Source organism: Enoplosus armatus, chromosome 24 (assembly GCF_043641665.1).
Source record: "Enoplosus armatus isolate fEnoArm2 chromosome 24, fEnoArm2.hap1, whole genome shotgun sequence".
Taxonomy (NCBI): Eukaryota; Metazoa; Chordata; class Actinopteri; order Centrarchiformes; family Enoplosidae; genus Enoplosus; species Enoplosus armatus.
Genome location: NC_092203.1, coordinates 7,208,550 through 7,226,509, shown reverse-complemented (window position 1 = coordinate 7,226,509; position 17,960 = coordinate 7,208,550). Strand labels below are relative to the sequence as shown.

The following is a 17,960-nucleotide window of genomic DNA, read 5'->3' as shown; positions in this document are numbered from 1 at the left end:
CTCTCCACACCTCTACCCCCCACCCTGCAACACCCAGTGCCCACCCCTCCCTCCGTTAAAACAAACCACCTCGGTCATGTTTGATAGTCCCCCAACCTCCTGATTCTCCATCCTCTTCCCTTCCACAATGTTTATTAAGAGTTGTGGGCTCACACCTGAAGGGAAGAGAATAGAGGATCAGGAGAAGCGGCAGGCCCAGACGGAGGCAGATGCTTCAGAACGGAAGAGCTCGCCCGCCGGGGTCGAGCTCAGGTACGGTACATCAGTTCAGAAGCGTCTCCTCGCCGTGCTTTTGGGCTGCGGCTCGTGAACGTGGCGCGGCTGTGATGGCCTCGCGCCCTGAGCCAGCACAGCCTCTCGACACACAGCTCCTAACAGCCTAAAAAAACATTGTTCACCGTCTGCTTCAGCCACAGGGAAGCCAGGCAGCGACCAACTTCCTCCGTTTTTTGGTGTTTTATATGCATATATATATGAATATGAATATATTGTGCGAATGTGTACGAATGTTGTTGTTTTTTTTAATACTCTCTGAAAAGTATGCCAGGTACTATTTTGATCTTTCTTCTTCTTCTTCTTTATGTTTTTGCGCTCATTGGTTTTTCTCCTTTACTTTCTTCTCCATCTTAGACTTTTTATTGCTTATGCTCGATACGTTATTGCACTATAACGAAACAAAAAAAATAAGGGAGAACGAAAATCCCTTGAAAACACAAAGCACCCCAGCCCCCCTCTTTCATAGAAATACAGACTCAAATCATGTGGTATCTCAAGGATTATCGTGCATTTACATGATCGGAGTTTATTTATCCACCCAGGTATTAACCGTTAATTTAAGACCAGAGGTGTAGCAAACTTTTATTAAAGGAAATGTTTTGGGAAATACGTTCATTCGCTTTCTTGTCAAGGGTTAGATGAGAAGATTGAGCCTTTGAGAGACAATATATTCGCTCAGTCAGAAAGGCGATTTTGTGTCATTAAGCATTTGTTTAAACCTTTCTCCATTCAAAAACTATTTAGCTGAATTCATACCTGGTTTTCATCCCAAACAAACCAGCTCCCAGGTGACTTCACTGACAACTACTAACTCGTGGAATCACCTGGAGGCTTGAGTTCACAGTGGAAAAGGGACTAAACTAAATGTACTATAAAAAGTCAGCATACAGAAGTACACTAAAAAACAAATGGAGGAGCCGCTCACAGCAGCAAAACATTAAAACTAATTGTGTGGATAGTGCTGAAGCAGCTTTGAAAAGTTTGCTTTCTTTGCAAAGTTTAAATGACTTTCTAAAGTTGTATTTATATACATATATCTTGTTTGTTTATTTCGAACAAATACCAAAGTGTAAGAACAACAAGTTATGGTTTAGACCATTCCTCGGCTGAGGCAGTGACTTCCTAAAGGCTCTGCTAACCGAAACCCCGACATAAAACCACAACATGTCATTTTTACGCTTTGCACAAGATATACCGTATACATTAATGAGCTTGGTCGGCTGATTTTGTTTCTCTGTAACTCTCTGCAAGAAAGCGAATAAGCGTATTTCCCAAAATGTCAAACTATTCCTTTTAAGACCTTTCCGGTTTGTGCTACACTCATCACCAGCGGCAGCAGAAATCAAAGATAAATCTGTCTTGGTCTTTTAACACAAAGAAGACACACCTCAGGTATCAAACCAAATCTGATTTTAGCCAGTTGTGTTCTTTTCCAAAGCTTCACCATCCAAACACTAACTCTTCTTGGATTGGTACGCTGTCCTCTGTGAATCATACAGTAAAAACAGTTCTGTCATTTTCTAAAATTCCTTCTTTTGCGGATGAAGTTCACCTGTAAATAGCTCAGTCACCCTAAAAGATCTCGATCTACACCGCTCCCAAAAACGGGGAGAACACAATCAGTGTTTTGCCATGCTCTTCTATTATTTTTTTCCACAAATATATGTAAATGTACCCTTTGAGATATGTGTTTAGCACTCAAATACTAGTTCTGCATTTGATATAATAATTGTAATGTAACATCTTAAATGATATGTCGTGAGAGGGATACAGTGCAGTCATGATATGATATGATGGATTGAGGTGCTTGTGACGTATACATTTTAAAATGTGAAAAAAAAAAGAATATGGAAATTGATTTTTAATGTTTTATCAGTTTTAGGCAGCTGAGCTCTTCTCGTGATTCAGTAATAATGATTTTATGGAATTTGTTTGTGCTTATTTTTTCGATGGCCAGCGAAATGAGTGACTCATCAACATGTGAGTTGAGACAAAAGTCACTTTTTTTGTTACTTTTTTCTTTTCTTTTTAACGTCATGCCTCTCATATGAGCCACAGAGACTGTTTTGGATGTTTACACTCTGAATAAAAACAAGTCAGGAATTTTCATACATTAATTTTATAATCAGATATTGTTTAATAATCATGAACTATATTCTATATTAATCATCACTGGTTAGTTTACCCTAAAAAATAAAAAAAAAACACTGAAGAAGACAAATTTTCAATGAGATGAAGCATGTCAGTATCGTCCATGTGTGCAGCTGTCTATTCTGTATAAAAAAGGACTATATTGCCATGTGTGTTATGTTTGATAAATATACGTGCTTTGCCGGCAGGTTGATGTAAAGGCAAACTTCAATTTCCTATAAGACGATGCGTGTCAGGGTGTTGTTGTTTCCTCGTTATTTGCATGAAGGAGACATGACTGTGTCTTTGCAGTTTTTCAGGTGATGTGTAGTCAATTGTACTGACAACTATGGTAGGCGGTGTTTGCCCCCCTCCTCCACACTCCCCTCCCCTTTCCACCCACTCTTTTCTAAAGAAAACTCCATTGTACTTTGATGGCATTGTAGTCCCTGTAGGTGTTTCATTATGGTTTTATTTTTTAAGTTGGAAATAGTTCTATGACTCCTATATAGTGATGATTTTTGTAACCTTCTCTAGTAAAACCGATATTTTTTATTATCGTGAAACCGTTGTCTCCTGTCTCGTTCTTGTCTTTGGGTCTCTGAAGTGATTTGAAGTTTTGTTTTATTAATTTATTATTTGCATTTCTGCTTCAATAACTCAGTTGCTGATTAACTTTCTGTCAACTTTTACGATAAGATAAAGTAGCTGACTAGGTTTCAGTTGTAAATATAAAAAGAAAACTCCACGTCTGTAAGGTTGGCAGCATGTCTGCTGTAATCAAGCAGTAACTTTCAGGTGATGCTATTTGACTTAATTAGATGCCTCCTGTGTCAACAGACCAATGTGTCAACTCACCTCTGAGACAAGTAGATGTTGGTTTCTATTGCTTTATTTATTTCTATGGATGTTTGACATCAATAACCAGGACGTGTGCTGGAGTTCAGCATCACTGAGTCTCTGTAATACATGAATTACATATGTGAGATGGATGGATGGCCATTCATCCCTCAAACTTTTGATGTGTGGGCGCTGCCTGGTGGACAAAGAGGGTACTGCACTTCAAAGAGAAAGAAAAATGTGAATGACACACAGACAAAGATGAAGAAAGATTTTTCCCCAGTTTCATTGTTGGCAGTTGTTTTATTTCCAGTGTGAAAATGGTGGAAGTCATTGCCTTAAACAAGGCAGTGCTAATGAAGATCATACAGGCCACAGTGTTATTAGAGTCATTTGAATCTTGCAACAACAGTTTCAGGTTCAGCAGTGTGCTCCATTTTTCAGAGTTACAGGGCGAGTAGTGATCAATAAATACTTAAATACAGGAAAGTAATAACTCCAGCAAGTTCAACAGCTATCTAGTTACATAAAAACAACTATGAGTCGCTCCTTTTCTTCCTCAGAGAAACATTTAATTCCATCATGGCATCACTCGCTTTACCAAAACTCTGGATTTTCAAATCAGCACAAAACATCTTAAAAATGATTTTAAAAACTACTAAATCTAGTTGATCAAGTGATTAACTTTTCTTACCAGACAGACAGTGGTTTCTCTCTGGAACTTCTTTGACCGCACGCCTTCATTTATGCTGTATGTCAAGAGTTTGAGTTATAGATGGAAAACTGTGTTTCTAAACCTATAATAACTGCAAATATGACGTATTCTATGAGACTTCTAACACCACTTAAAACATTGATAACTTAGATTTAGTTGTTTTCTGATGCTAGTTTGTTTATCAAAATACCTGAAAATCACTTTGGGAGAGTTAGCAGGTTCCAATCCTGTATTTAATTAAGTGTTTAACTTTGCGGTGTGTAGGTTACTGGGCTGTTTAAGGAGAACCAGCACAAATTCACAATATTTTGACTGTATAAACGCGGTTGTATAAAGTCCTGTATCTGCTTCTTGAGGCAGGAAATAATCTCAGCACTTCTCCTTTTGTGGGCTAAATCTTGTAGCCACAGCTGCATCAAAACTGTTCTTTAACCTTTGATAGTTTCTTTGTGTTTAGAGAACTGCTTTAGAAACCTACGTTAGAGCTGACGTAATTTTATCACAACCCCCCCCTCAAGTCACAATCACTCCCTAAAGGCCTTGAAATTTCAGGTATCAGTCAGTTATGTCCACCTCTGATACAATTGAGGCTCATCACTGACCACAAATAAATCTACAAAACCTACTGTATCAGAAATGTCACTTTATTAATGCTTTGTATAAATTAATCATATTCCTCAATAGGCCAAATGCAGTCCGGATCAGAGTTGGGAAAAGGTGGGTGGGGAGTTTTGTGTCCCTTGTGTAGTGTTAAATGCTAAATATTGGCACAAAATATCATTAGTTTTGGTCTAAAGAGTAAACAAGTATGCGCTTACAAATGCTGATCCAGGTCCAAGGTTTATCTGAGGGCAGCACACAGTTACCACACAGCTACTGAGCAGACACCAGTTCCTCTTTTTGTAGCGTCACAAACCACACTCACACTCAGACAGTATGTGGCAACGTCACATGAGCTGCTGCTGAGAGTCACACTGAGCCCTCAGCTCAGCAGCAGGTGGGGTCAGGGGGACTCTTCCTCTGCAGGTCCACCGTGTTGGTGTGGATGAGGTGATCGGCTCTGTCGTCCAACGCCAGAATGCGACGCACCGCCTCCTCAAAGGCCGACGCCACATTTGTGGCATCCTTGGCGCTTGTCTCAAAGTATGGTTGACCGCCGTTCTCGCGGCACCACTTCCGCGCATCCTCCCCTGACACCTGCCGCTCGGGCACATCCAGTTTGTTGCCCAGCACCACAAAGGGGAAGTTGTCAGGGTCCTTCACGTCTGCGTAATAAGTGAACTCCTTCTTCCAGTTGGACAGGTTGTGGAAGCTCTGCCCGTCATCCACGCTGAAAGTGAGCAGGCAGCAGTCGGAGCCGCGATAGAAAGGCGTGCGGAGGCTGCGGAAGCGCTCCTGACCCGCCGTGTCCCAGATCTGCAGAGTGACGTGGTGGCCGTCCACATCCAGCTCCTTGTTGAGGAACTCCACGCCGATGGTGTGGAAGAGGTGCGAGTCAAACTTGTTGGTGACGTAGCGGTTCATGAGCGATGATTTGCCCACGCCGCCGTCGCCCAGAAGGATCACCTTCAGGAGGGCGGACTTGGACATCATGGCTGCTCTGATCCGGGTCAGGCCAACTCTGGTGCAGGGGAGGTTTGGAGACACCAACAATAGAGAAAGTGGTTTCACCTGAGGAGCATAACAACAATTCAGCTTAGAAAGCAAACGTTTTTTTTCATGTTTGATAATAAACTGAATATCTTTGGATTTTGGACTGTTGTTTGTTGTCCGGCTGTGAGAAACTGTAACATGCATTTTTCACTATTTTCTGTTCTTTCGATTAAGACAGCTTTAGTTATTTCTAACTTTTGTCACTTGAAATGTTCAAAAAGCTGAACCTTAATAGTTTTAATAAAGAATTCAAAAGGATTCAGATTCATTAACCAGTTTTAATGGCAGATCTGATTCAATGAAGAACATATTTTGTTTGCATACCAACACCTTTCACAGTATGTGAACACATGCGGACAAACAATTCCTTCATTTTGTTCGGGAGTGACTTTATGGATTCTTTACCTTTGGCCTCGCAGATAAGGAGGTCGTGCTTGAGATAAGAACTGCTTCTCAATCAACTTTCACTTGATCTCACACTTCCTGTAAGCAGCTAATACCCACTGTTTACACGTTCACGCGCACTCGGACAGTGAGGGGAGCTGATTAAAGTCAGTCGACTGGCTAATCCCATTAAGCAGCCACAGCCCACTCACTACACTTTGCAACTAATGAACTTCCTACACTGTGTGTCATATGTTATGCATGAAATGATCCGTGCTGTACGTCACGTGGGCGCTGATCACAGGACCACAAGTGATGCAAGTCAACATGGTGAACGTCAGAGAGAAGATTTTAAAATCTCACCGTTATATCAGCATTTTGTCAACAATCTGTGGGAGAGAGACAGAGAGAGAATTTACAGATCACTAAGTGGCCGAGGGAGTTCACCCACTCACAAGCTCAGCCGCAAAGAAAAGAGAGGATTTAAGCACAAATTTAATCACGTACCACACACTTCCATACTTAACATACCAGTTTAAGCTAAATGGCAATCATTCCACCCACATACCAGAGCAAATCTCTGCGATGAAGGTGGGAAGTTTCACCAAGAGCAAGGTTTAAGTGGGAGACGAGGAGGAGCTTTGTTACGTGAACAAGATCACCTCATCCGTCACAGTTAAGATGGAGCACTGATGTGTGTTTGGGCACATGTAGTATCCGTTTACAGCAGCCAGTGTCCAGAGAAACCGCAGATCTATCTAATGAGTATTAAATACTCTTGAAACGTGGCTGTAAAACATTTGTAGCATTTGTAAAAATATTGAAAAATGCATTATAATTTCTCACAGCTCAAGTAGATGTATTCAAATGTTGTATGTGACCAACAGTCAAAAACCTAATAATTAGTTTAATATTGTATATGACAAACGATATCTACTACTGTCACTGAGCATACAGTCTGCAGCCAATTCACACTAAATTGGCCAAATCCACTGCTTGTTAGGAAAAGTGAAGCTACTTTGCAGAATTTAAATACATGAATGCAGTGAACTCTGCTGTGGGTTGGGACTGAACGGTCTATACTATAGGCTGCACTTCACTTCACGTCACATGAACTGACAGCAATAAGCATTTTCAGCCGAAGGACCAAAATTGGGTAAATGATGTCTTTGTCCTGGGACCTTTGAACACAGACTACTGCTGCTCCTCTCATTTCTCCTGGAGAAATATTAACATTTTAAAAAAACCCACAGCAATATTATAGAAGCAGGAATGAATGGCCACACACACACACACACACACACACACACACACAGTTGAGTCATGTGCTTCATTCAGCAGAAGGCTACTATTTAAAGGGAAGGCTGCTCTTTGGGTTATTTCCAATAAAGTAATTAATATTTCCTCCAACAACCGACCAAATGATTCAATTTAAACATACAAAATCTAATATTTCCATTAATGTTTAAGAAACATTGTGCTACATCAGCAGGGTAATAATTAGCCCATTAAAAGACATGCCATTAACAAACTCCCTATCTATATATGAGATTTATAACGTTACCAACATGGGAACAGCAGCTGTCAGGTGTGATAGCAGTTGAAAACAGCATTTTAAACTTCACAGTTAACTTTTCAAACGTTCGGGTACAAGTTCAGAAAATATTCACACTTTAGACGTATAATTACAGCGTTGTTTGCGGTACAACATCATGATCTTTGCGGTTTCTAGCTAGCAAACCCTCACTAGGTCCATTTTCGGACGCGCAGTGCGGTTACTGTTTTTCCCACTGATTCTTCTTTACCAACACTTTCTCTTTCACCTCTGTTTGTTAAAGTGTTGAGATGTAGGGAAGAGCATTACATGACAGCTGAAGACACAACCAATAGAAAATACAAATAGATAACCGTGACTGAAGTTACTCGTGCAAAAACCGGATCGATTTCAGTTAGCTAGCATAAATTAACTTAAAAAGAGGTATTTATCACTCCCAAACTAGCATACGCTTTCATTGACATGGCTGACTATTGAATCCTGCTTACTTGTGTTTAGTCGCCATCAATATTGTGAGGAAAAACATCGAAAGACGCAAAGCAGCCGGGGTTTGTCCGAGAATGGAAGCTTTACATATAAACTATAGCTGTCCGATAATGGGTGCGCTAACAGTTACTCACTCACGACTTTACTGAGCGGTTAAAACAACAGAAAGTGACTATTGTTGCCACTGAAATTTAAGTTTTGCCATCTCAGTAACTGTACCTGTCGGTGTGGCGGTCACAGCCCGGCTGCTGCGGTTAAATCCCCGTCGTCCATCCCGGCAGGGTGCTGCTGTCAGCCGGTGACATGGCGCTCCGGTGTCCCCGCTGCTCTCTGGCCCCGGAGCCGCTGATGACGCTCACATGACCCGCGAGTGTCACGCCTCTTCTCGTCATGCGGTCAGTGCATCCACGCTTTATTGTACTTTCCATCTGTTTGAGGAAAAATAGTGTCTTTGTCTGTCCTGTTGCACATGTGAGACCCAGCACAAGTTTTAGTATCCAACTATAAACAAATACTTCAGGTTGAAGCGTGCTTCCTAACATGGGCAGTTGGGGCCCTGCAAAGGGGTCCTTCAGAAATATGAGGGGTCACAAGATGACTTAAGAAAAACATATCAATGTTATATTAAACGATGTTGCTTTTCTGTCTGACCTTTCTTAATGTTTTGCCCCTTTCTTGTGAAATACAGGCAGCTTTCACCACTTCAGGCTCTCAAATGGACAAAAATGTGTTTTAAGGGGTTACAAGCAGTGCAAAAATGTTGGGAACCACTGGGTTAAAGGACCTGACAGCCTGCTGCAACCTAGGAAACATAACCTACTGTATATTACAATATCCCTGTCACTGAATAAATGAGCAAATATTATCAGAATGTATATATTTCTTCTAACCAGTGTTTAACTTCAAACAAATTACCTTAAGACAACTCCAACTTCTTACCTCTGTCTGCAGCGTATTTGTCTGTTTGTATCTGAGTGTATGTGCGAGGGAGAGAAAAGATAAATGTCTACAGAGCACTGATTTGACAGGCCGCCATGACTGAAAGGGTGAAACTCAACACTCAAAAGATAGGGAGCATCTGAGAGGAGACACAGCGCAGAGAACAGACTGACAAGATGTCACAGCTCCATATCTGGCAGCCATGAGAAGGGGGACGTTTGTTACACGGGATTTTATCTTTGGACATCCTGGATTTGTCCTTTTAAAACCAACAGAAGCAGGAAATATTCTCAGCAAACAGGAGGAACTCTATTGTGAAAAAAGAGAAATAAAGCTTTGTTTGCATTCCGAAATCGAAAGATTTTATTAAAAAATGTGATATCCAGGCACATTAAGAACCCACATACATGTGACCTGAAAGCAGAACTCATTTCTCACAGTATGATTTATGTACAGTATACTGGATGTATTTTGGTTTCCCACAATAACAAAACATCACAAGTCGCCTGCAGAAGACTTCCAGTTGAGGATAAAGTGAAAGATTGAAACAGTTTTGTGAAAGTCTTCGGCCTGTACTGTAAAAGCCCTGTCGATGACGTGTGAATGAATCATTGTGCCACGTCGACGGAGTGAAGGACCATGGGATATCCACCCCTGAGGCTGCTCCGGAGGGCAGATTACTGACTCACATGCTCACCGTCTTGTAAGGTCACATGTCTCATCCACCAGTTTGCTCCAGATGAACGGGATATTGTAGCTGGCTCGGGGCATGTTTTCTTATTCTTTTTTAAGGGAATTTAAGAATTCACACCTAGTACGACTTACAGTAAGTGCACCAGAATACACAACATCAAGGCAATGACCCATTAGTGAGGGCAAAGGTCCAGACCGTAGTGGTTTCACATTGATCCTCTGAGCAGAACATGTTCATGTAGGAAAGAGGCGCCAGGAAAAACAGTTAAATAAGCCCCTGTAAGTATAGATCAACTGGACAGGAAATGATTCAGCGGGATGGCGATGACGAGAGCTACTTCTTTAAAAGTTGTGGTTTCGGTCTGCAGCTGCGATAGGCAGTGACTCGGCTTTCAAGCAGAAAGGTAGTCACGCAGTTTGGCCTTTCAGTCGTGGATTTACGGGTGAATGCACTTTAAAATACCAAATTCTGCCACGAAAAATAAAAGGATACATCCTCAAAAGGACGCGTTGAAACCACAAGCATGCTCTCTCCATCCTGTGAGAATGCTCTGTCCTTTGTTTCCACTCTGCGTACCTCTGACCATTCCTCTTGTTTCAGTGACGCATTTAACAGGCTGCGCATTTTGTTGTTCTCACTGCGGCATGAAACACACATATCAGCACTTTTTGGTTCAAACCTTGCACCTTTTTAGCAACACGTCCACCACAGTGTTTTTAACTCTTTCCAACTTGTTGTGAAAGGTTAGTTTCTGAATCCACACCGAATCATGAAATCTTTCGACTGAGGTGAAAACAGGAAAACCACTAAAAGAGGACAGTACAGTAGTAGTACAGTAGATCTAAAAAAATGATTCATTTTATCAAGTCAACATGCCAAAATTTCATTGGTTTCAGCTCCCAAAGATAGACAAAGATGTTTCCTCTCATAAAAAACAAAGAAGACAAGCAAATATCTCATATAAGAAGCTGGAACAAGTGAATTTTTGTCATTCTTGCTTGAAAAATCGACTGTTTGTTTCAGCTACAGAAGCAATATGTAAACTTCTCACCATTCAGAGGCAGACCCAGCCACTGTGGTACCACTGCTGCCCACACCCACTGCACGTCACAAAGGTCATTGCGTCCTCGTCAGGGCCGCCCCGCCTCACCCACGCGGGCAAGAAAAGGGCCCCCCTGGACACCTGCGTCACCCTGCAGTCGGACCCCCCACATCTTTTGCAGCGGATCTTCTGCGTCTGCGTCCCTTCTATCCCTTCAGGAAGCTGCCTCTCGCTCACGCCGCGAGACGAGTACTCCTCCCTCAGCTGCCGGAGCTCTGCGCTGGCCATCTCCTCTGCAGACATCCGAGCGAAGGCCTCGGGTGACAGCGAGCCGCTCAGGAGGCCCTGATGAAGATGTTTGTTTTTAGGGTTCTTCAAGTTGGCCACCTTGCTCCTCACACAGGCTTTGTATTTGACCTGGCTGGATTTGTGGCGCTCATGGACGTGCTGCTCGATGTCTCTAGCCAGCTCTGCAGCCTGGTCTCGATCAGGAAGTTCGGGGCAGAGGGCAGCAAGAAGGAGCTGAACACATTTAGATCTTACAGATGAGAAACTACAGGACGCAGAGGCGCTCCCTGCAGTAAAAGTCTGGAGGGCATCTTTTGCCACTGAGGATGATGTACACTTCATACTCTCCTTCCTGTCACATGTGTGTGCTGAACCAGACTGGGAATCCCCCGGCTTGGAAGCTCCTCCATCCCCAGCCTCCTCTGGTGGAGACACCCTGCAGGAGAGCTCAGGATCCTTGCTCTCCTCTGTGCACTTCACCCCTCGTGTATTTGTCTCGTACTCTCTCTTCCACTTAGACAACAAGCTCTTTGCTGTCTTCTTCACGCCGCCATCAGAGCAGGTCTTCACGAGCCCGTAGAGAACTTTGACAATGTCCGTCGCTTCCAGCTGCTCTGCTGTGATGTGCAACTTATCAAGGTCACAGAGGAGGGTCAAGATATTCCCATAGCTTCTGTCAGCGATGGATCGCTCTATCTGCAGAGCACAGTGGACTATTTCTTTTGCATCCATGGTGGCTGCAGAGAGAGATGTGTGGTGCTTAAACAGTAAAATAACACCTAACTACCTAAACTACCTGATCTCTAAGACAAACACCAATAAACATCTGTAGCTTCAGGAACAAGCCCTTGATAGTGACTGTGCTGTTTTCCTGATATGCTACTTAGCAGTATGCACCAGTTAACATATCAAAATATTATTTTCTGTGTGTTGGTGTCGGTTTACCTGAACTTCGTCATGGTTTGCAGCTACTTCACTCAAGCAGTAATCGTGAAAACGTCTACAAGGGAGCAGCCATGTTGAATCTGTCTGTGAAACAGGAAATTGCCTGAATTCACCTCTAGGTGGTGCTGCAGCCTCACAGAATTAGATGCTCAATGTGATCATGAAGGTTTGAGGTAGTTTGCCATACGTTTCTAATGAGGAACTAAATGTTTTTATTATATTTTTGTTATTGTTATGTTATTTTGGAGACATAATTTTTCCAAAGAATGGAGATTAATACAAATGTTCAAATGTGAGTGAAGGAGTGTCGTCCTGAACACTATAATCGTCCTGTGGTGTGTTAAAGCTGTTATTGTATCACAATAAAAGGGCCTTGCAGTTGTGTGAAATTCTGCGATTTGTCTAAAATGTACTGTGGGATTAGCTCTTTATGTAAGGATTTAGGTGTGGGCATTTAGCTTTTCAGGTTATTCCCAGTTCAGAAGCCAGGCTGGATTTCTGTGTATTTTCGCAACTCTTTTCTGTGAGCTGACAATAACAACAAAGCTGGATTAATGTGTCAAAGCATAGGAAGAAGTGAGGGTGTAACCCACCATCCATCCTACAGATTAAAATATCCAATAAAGAGATAATGTTCATGGATTAATCTGTATGATTCTGGCTATACTTGACTTTTTTTCTGGATGGTTGTGATACTGATGGAGGATTTGCATGAGCTGTAGGGTTGGATGTTTGGATTTGGCGTGCAGAAACATGCAGTCATCGCATACAAACAGACAAACGGCCTCCAGACAAGAATTCAAGAGTGGAAGGTATCTCACAACAAGATGAGGCAAGCCTTTTCAGCCGTTGTGCAATTATATGTTGTGGGGAAAGAAGATGAATGAGCGTTTAGGATAATTCATGGTTGTGGAGCTCAGACAAGAAATGTTGCCGTGCATCAAAGCCACTACAGTGGACAGGCCAGTTAGCAGGTAGTTGTTATTCCTCAGAGCCAATGAGACTGAGAGTGCCGTGTGTGGACGAAAATATAGAAACGCTGGGTGGTTGAAAAGCTACACATGTATTCATTTAACATTATGTAAATCACTGAATATAGCAGCAAGTGCAATTTAGAGTCCTGTTTTGTCCGACCGACAGTTCATTTACTATCATATAAGACAAAGAAAAGCACCAAATATTCACATTGGGAAACTGTTTTTGCTCAACAAATTGTTGCAGATAAATTTACTGTTGATTAACTCATCAATTAATCAAAATATAACCCTCCTCCTGCCCTACACATCTTCATACAGTCCCTTAGGAGAAATTCCACTCTAAAAGACACTGAATTATTCTGCCTATTATCATCACATCTGTGATGAAGTTTTTGATGGATTTGGAGTCCAGATTGTAGTCTGTGACAAGGCCCCACTGACTGTGAATGGAAAGCTGGCTGCCTTTGTGTACATACATTGAAACATAAACTTGAGTTTTTATGTCAAAATGACCTTTTAATTCAGTGAAGCACATTTAACAGCAGCACCATAATTCAAAGTAGTCAAATCATACATGTTATTATTCACACACCAATTCCCCCGTGACATATAAATAGATTAGCAGGGTGCCATTATGTAACCTGAGGTATGACATCACCCTAATCTTATATTAAAAATGTGCTTTCAAGATTTATGCAGCTGAGGCCAATAGCTGGTGGAAGTCCTGAGGGAAAATTGATACGGTGTCTCTTTGCATAATAGCTTCTGGCTCTCAGGTCTTCAAAACGCAGCTTTTAAAACCCCAAATGGAAGTCGAAGCTTCCAGGAGGCTTTTAGCAGCGTTAATGTTTAACTTTTCTGTGCTGGCTGTGCAGAAGAGTCTTCTGGCAGTGTGCAACGCTGGATATTCAAGTTTGTGTTGTTGTCTGTCTGCTCTTTTGGATGAGGGTCTCCCACCTCAAACTGTGTGTTGCTACATGTGTGTGTGTGTGTGTGTGTGTTGAAATGGGTGGGGTCCAGCTGGGCCTTCAGTGAACACATGGAAGAGACAAAAAAAAGGGAAGAAAAATCCTCTTTCAGCCGTCCACACACCGCAGGCCCCCTGCCTTTTGTTTCTCCAACCACACATGACTGGAATTCCCGAAAACACTTGCAAGGCTCCTTGGGATCTTATCAAATAATCTCACTGCGGCCTGTCTGCACTCACTGCGCTCCTCTTATCTGTGGGAATGGAATTTTACCAGCACGCCGCCGCTGTGACGCCCATTCACCGAGAGGTGGCGCTCTCTGCGCTGTGCTGATTTCATTGGAGCTGTATGAGGAAGTGGAGTCCTGCTGTATCACATCCTGCTTTTGTTGTCTCCGCCTCTTGTGCAGACCACGCCACACTTGATGGCGTGTACGCATGAGCACGCACACACACCCACACACACACACACCCACACACACACACACACACACACACAGACTACCCCGCCCTGAGCTTAAGAAATCCTGACGGGGGGGGGGGGCTTTCTTGTTAAAGTGATCAGTTTCTTCATGGGCAGACATTCATGACAACATGGTAGGCCCCCCTCCCCACACATACAACCCCCCCGACACACATTCATTCAGCACACGTGTGTGTTGTGTGCTGTATGAATGTGTGTGTAAGCACATCAAGCAACACAAAAGAATAAAAGGTATTCACAAAAATGGTGAATCATGAGTTGTGGCTGTAAAATACCAACATTGTGAAGTGTTTTTGTCTCTCAGTCTTGCTCTGTGAGTAATATTCAACCTGTTTAGGGACTGTACACAAATTATTCGGTGGGGAGGGGAGGTTAGAAAAGAGTTTTTTCTTTTTGCTGAGGGGAGAGTCGTCTGACTGGGAGAGTATAGATATAAGTTAAGTTATTTGTGAGCTTTAGAGGTGCTGGCAAGGCTAGCTGTTTCACCCTGTTTTCAATCTTTATGCTAAGCTAAACTAAACAGCTGCTGGCTGTAGCTCTCATATTTACCATACAAACATGATCATACAAACATAACATCATCTAACTCTCAGCAAGAAAGAGAAAAGGTGTAATTTCCAAAATGTTAAATGTTAAATTAGGGTACACCATCTTAAATTCTTTATATGTTGCTTATGATGAAATGAGTTGTACCAGTTAAATTGTATTGTTTTGAGTTATTGGGGGGAGGGGTTGCAGTTTTAATGAAGTCCAAATGAAATATTAATACCCCCCCGCTAATTTGGTACAGTCCCTTACTGTGTTTCTTTAGATGTGATGCTGATGGGGATTTTGTTTACGTCCTCTCTTTAACACATCAGAGGTTCAGGACGGTGCAGCTGCTGCAAAAACACACACATGAGAGAGTTAAAGGCTGCGGTTTTCATGCATCAACCTCTATTTTGTATCTGTGCTTAATGCTCTTGACAGTGTGTGTGTGTGTGTGTGTGTGTGTGTGTGTGTGTGTGTGTGCGAGAGACAGTTTGTGTGTGACGGGAGGGTTGCCTGAACCCATCACACCCACCCATCGTGACCTTGAGGGTGATCACAGATGACTGGAGAGGAGGGTTTTTTTCCTCTCTTTGTGTTTCTCTTCTGCCACATGGTTCATTCTGTTTTGACTGACACTCTGAAAGGTTTCTGTGTTTTCTTGAGTTTCTATTTTAAGGGTTATAAACTAGACAAAGTCTCTTGTCTAAGCCAGAAGCAACAAGGAAGTACGACTGATATCAGCTTGTTTGTGATTTGCTCTACAGAGGAGTACAGTAACGCTTTAATTGTTTCTGGGGAAACAGTTTATGTCGTTTGAATTTCAAACCGCCCCTGAGTGATGTGACGCAACACTTCTATTGGCAAGGAAGGAAGGAAAGTTGCATCCTCCAACTGTAATCATTTCATTGACTTTATCTTCTACTAACTAGCTCTGTTAACCCATTACACAAAAGGCAGTGACCTGAAACACAAAAAGAAAGTATGAGTATTGATTTGAAAATCTGCTCACACACATGACTTTGCTCTGACCAATCCTCTGTGGTTACAACCATATGTTCCCTCCGGTGCACAAACTATTATCCACATCGACTCACCACATTTGTTTTCCCATGAAATCCCCTCTCCCACACACACACACACACACACACACACACACACCAACTGGACACATGCTCGGCCTTATGGGAAATCCACCACCAGCCGGCCCTGGGTTACAAATAACCGCATATCCTCCACCGTTGGTCACAGTTGTGCAGCATCAACTGGACTAACATTTGTAAAGTGAACACAGTGGAGGGGTGAGGCTGAAGTGCAAACTGTGCACAAGTGTGAGAGGCTGTTCAGTGCTTTTTAGCTTGGTTCAGCTGTGCGTGAGAGTCTCAGTCCTTCCGAGAGGGCATGGGCCCAGGCGTTGCAAACTAGCTTAAACTATAAATGCTGTGGTATGTGGCATTGGTCCATGCCGCGTATGTGTCACAATTTCACACACATTTCACGTGTCCAGCTTATATAAATTCATACATGACTTCCCTCCTCCCTCACAAAGAGCGGTAACCACACCGACAGTGTGCACCCACAGTTAGATATCTACCTGTACAACAAGGTTTAAAGGGGTGTGTTCGAGTGCATTGAAGATAAGAGCTGAAAGTGCTTTTGTCTTGGAGGGCGGCGTCCTGTGTGTAAATGACCATCGTAAAAGACGGCTTTTGTCTAATGTGACCTGTTCTGCACCATATCCTCTCTCACTCAGATATGAAGCAGCAGCAATATAGATATATATATTGATCAACTTTGGTATAAAGTCCTCTGAAACAGAATTCCTGAGATGATTCTGTTGCTGTTTAACATGAGAAAGAGATAATGATTCATCTCTTTTGCTTTTTTAAGTTTTAATTCAAGAACTAATGCGAGGAAGAGGATCCATCTATATAAAATGCAATGATGAAACTTTGCACATTGTACTTTCTCTAAAACAGAGGGGACAGAGGCAGCATGTACTGTCCTTTTTACATTTTTAGCCTGCAACCTCCCCCTTCTCCTCCCCTTCTTCTCTGGTAATTTCCGTTGGGTGATTGAGTCTGAATTCCAGATATCCCACAGTTAAGATTCATGGGCCTGCAGTGTGTGCGGACAGGACACTTCTTACTTTCTTCCTCCCTTCATTCTTCTCTCCCCTCCCCTCTTCTTTTTTCCATCTTCTCTTTCTCCTTCATTTCCCATTCCTCACCTTCCTCTCCTGTCTTTCTCCTCCTCCACGTCACTGCTCCTCTTACTGCTCTGCAGATTTGCCAAACACATTCCTCCCCTCCCTCCTACATCCTCCGTTTCTCCTCTCGGCGCCCGTCCTCTACTTCAGCCGTCTGATGGATGCACGATTAGAATCAGAATAGGTTAGCCGCAGGGCTGGCGTGCTGTATGAAAAGAGGAGTTGAAGGTAGAAAAAAGTGAGAAAAAGTGTGGGATGAGGTGTGCTTTTTCGGGCTGTGATTGGACACCAACCATGGGAATGTACACACACGCATTTACTGTATGCGTGTGTTCATGTGCACACTCACACACACACTCCTACAAATTCCTGCTTGGTCATGTGGCGAAGATATTAACAGCCAACTGAGAGCAGGAGTCACCACCTCTCTTTCACTCTTTAAGTAATCAATAAAGACACACACACACACACACACACACACACACACATACACTGTTTAGTTCAAACCATGAGGTGAGAAAAAGTTTAGGTGTCAAAAACAGTGATCATGCCTACAGTTCTTTAGTTTGAATAAAAATAAAAACACGGAAGCATCTAAATTCCATTAGCTTCATAGTGCCAACATATATGCAGGGTTTAAAGGGAGACTATGTCTTTTTCTACTTGGGGCTACTGTTACTGTTAATGTTAGCATTGTCATTGTAAGCATATTAGCATGCTGTGAATAAGTACAGCTTCACAGAGCTGCTAACGTGGCTCAGCTTCAGTTGCTTTGATCTTCATGCCAGTACAGAATATATTAAGAAATACTGTCGCTGAAAAAGTGCAAGCAAAATTAAAGGTGCTGC

The 17,960-nt window shown here is 42.5% G+C and overlaps 2 protein-coding genes across 2 annotated transcripts; both read right to left on the bottom strand.

The window, feature by feature from the left end:
* Window positions 1–3,529: 3,529 nt before the first annotated feature.
* LOC139306616 (ras-related protein Rab-9A-like) lies at window positions 3,530–8,346 on the bottom strand. Its single transcript, XM_070930516.1, has 3 exons — window positions 8,259–8,346; window positions 6,362–6,387; window positions 3,530–5,632 (listed from the first exon to the last, which is right to left on the bottom strand). Exon 3 carries the CDS (start codon window positions 5,552–5,554, stop codon window positions 4,949–4,951), a length of 606 nt encoding a protein of 201 aa, XP_070786617.1. The 5' UTR covers window positions 5,555–5,632; window positions 6,362–6,387; window positions 8,259–8,346; the 3' UTR covers window positions 3,530–4,948.
* A 2,380-nt stretch (window positions 8,347–10,726) lies between these two features.
* LOC139306935 (transcription elongation factor A N-terminal and central domain-containing protein) lies at window positions 10,727–11,734 on the bottom strand. The gene has a single exon (XM_070930899.1). It carries the CDS (start codon window positions 11,732–11,734, stop codon window positions 10,727–10,729), a length of 1,008 nt encoding a protein of 335 aa, XP_070787000.1.
* Window positions 11,735–17,960: the final 6,226 nt, after the last annotated feature.

Excerpts from the sequence above, each read along its gene's own strand:
- LOC139306616 (XM_070930516.1), bottom strand. The coding sequence starts at position 5,554 with ATGATGTCCAAGTCCGCCCTCCTGAAGGTGATCCTTCTGGGCGACGGC.
- LOC139306935 (XM_070930899.1), bottom strand. The coding sequence starts at position 11,734 with ATGGATGCAAAAGAAATAGTCCACTGTGCTCTGCAGATAGAGCGATCC.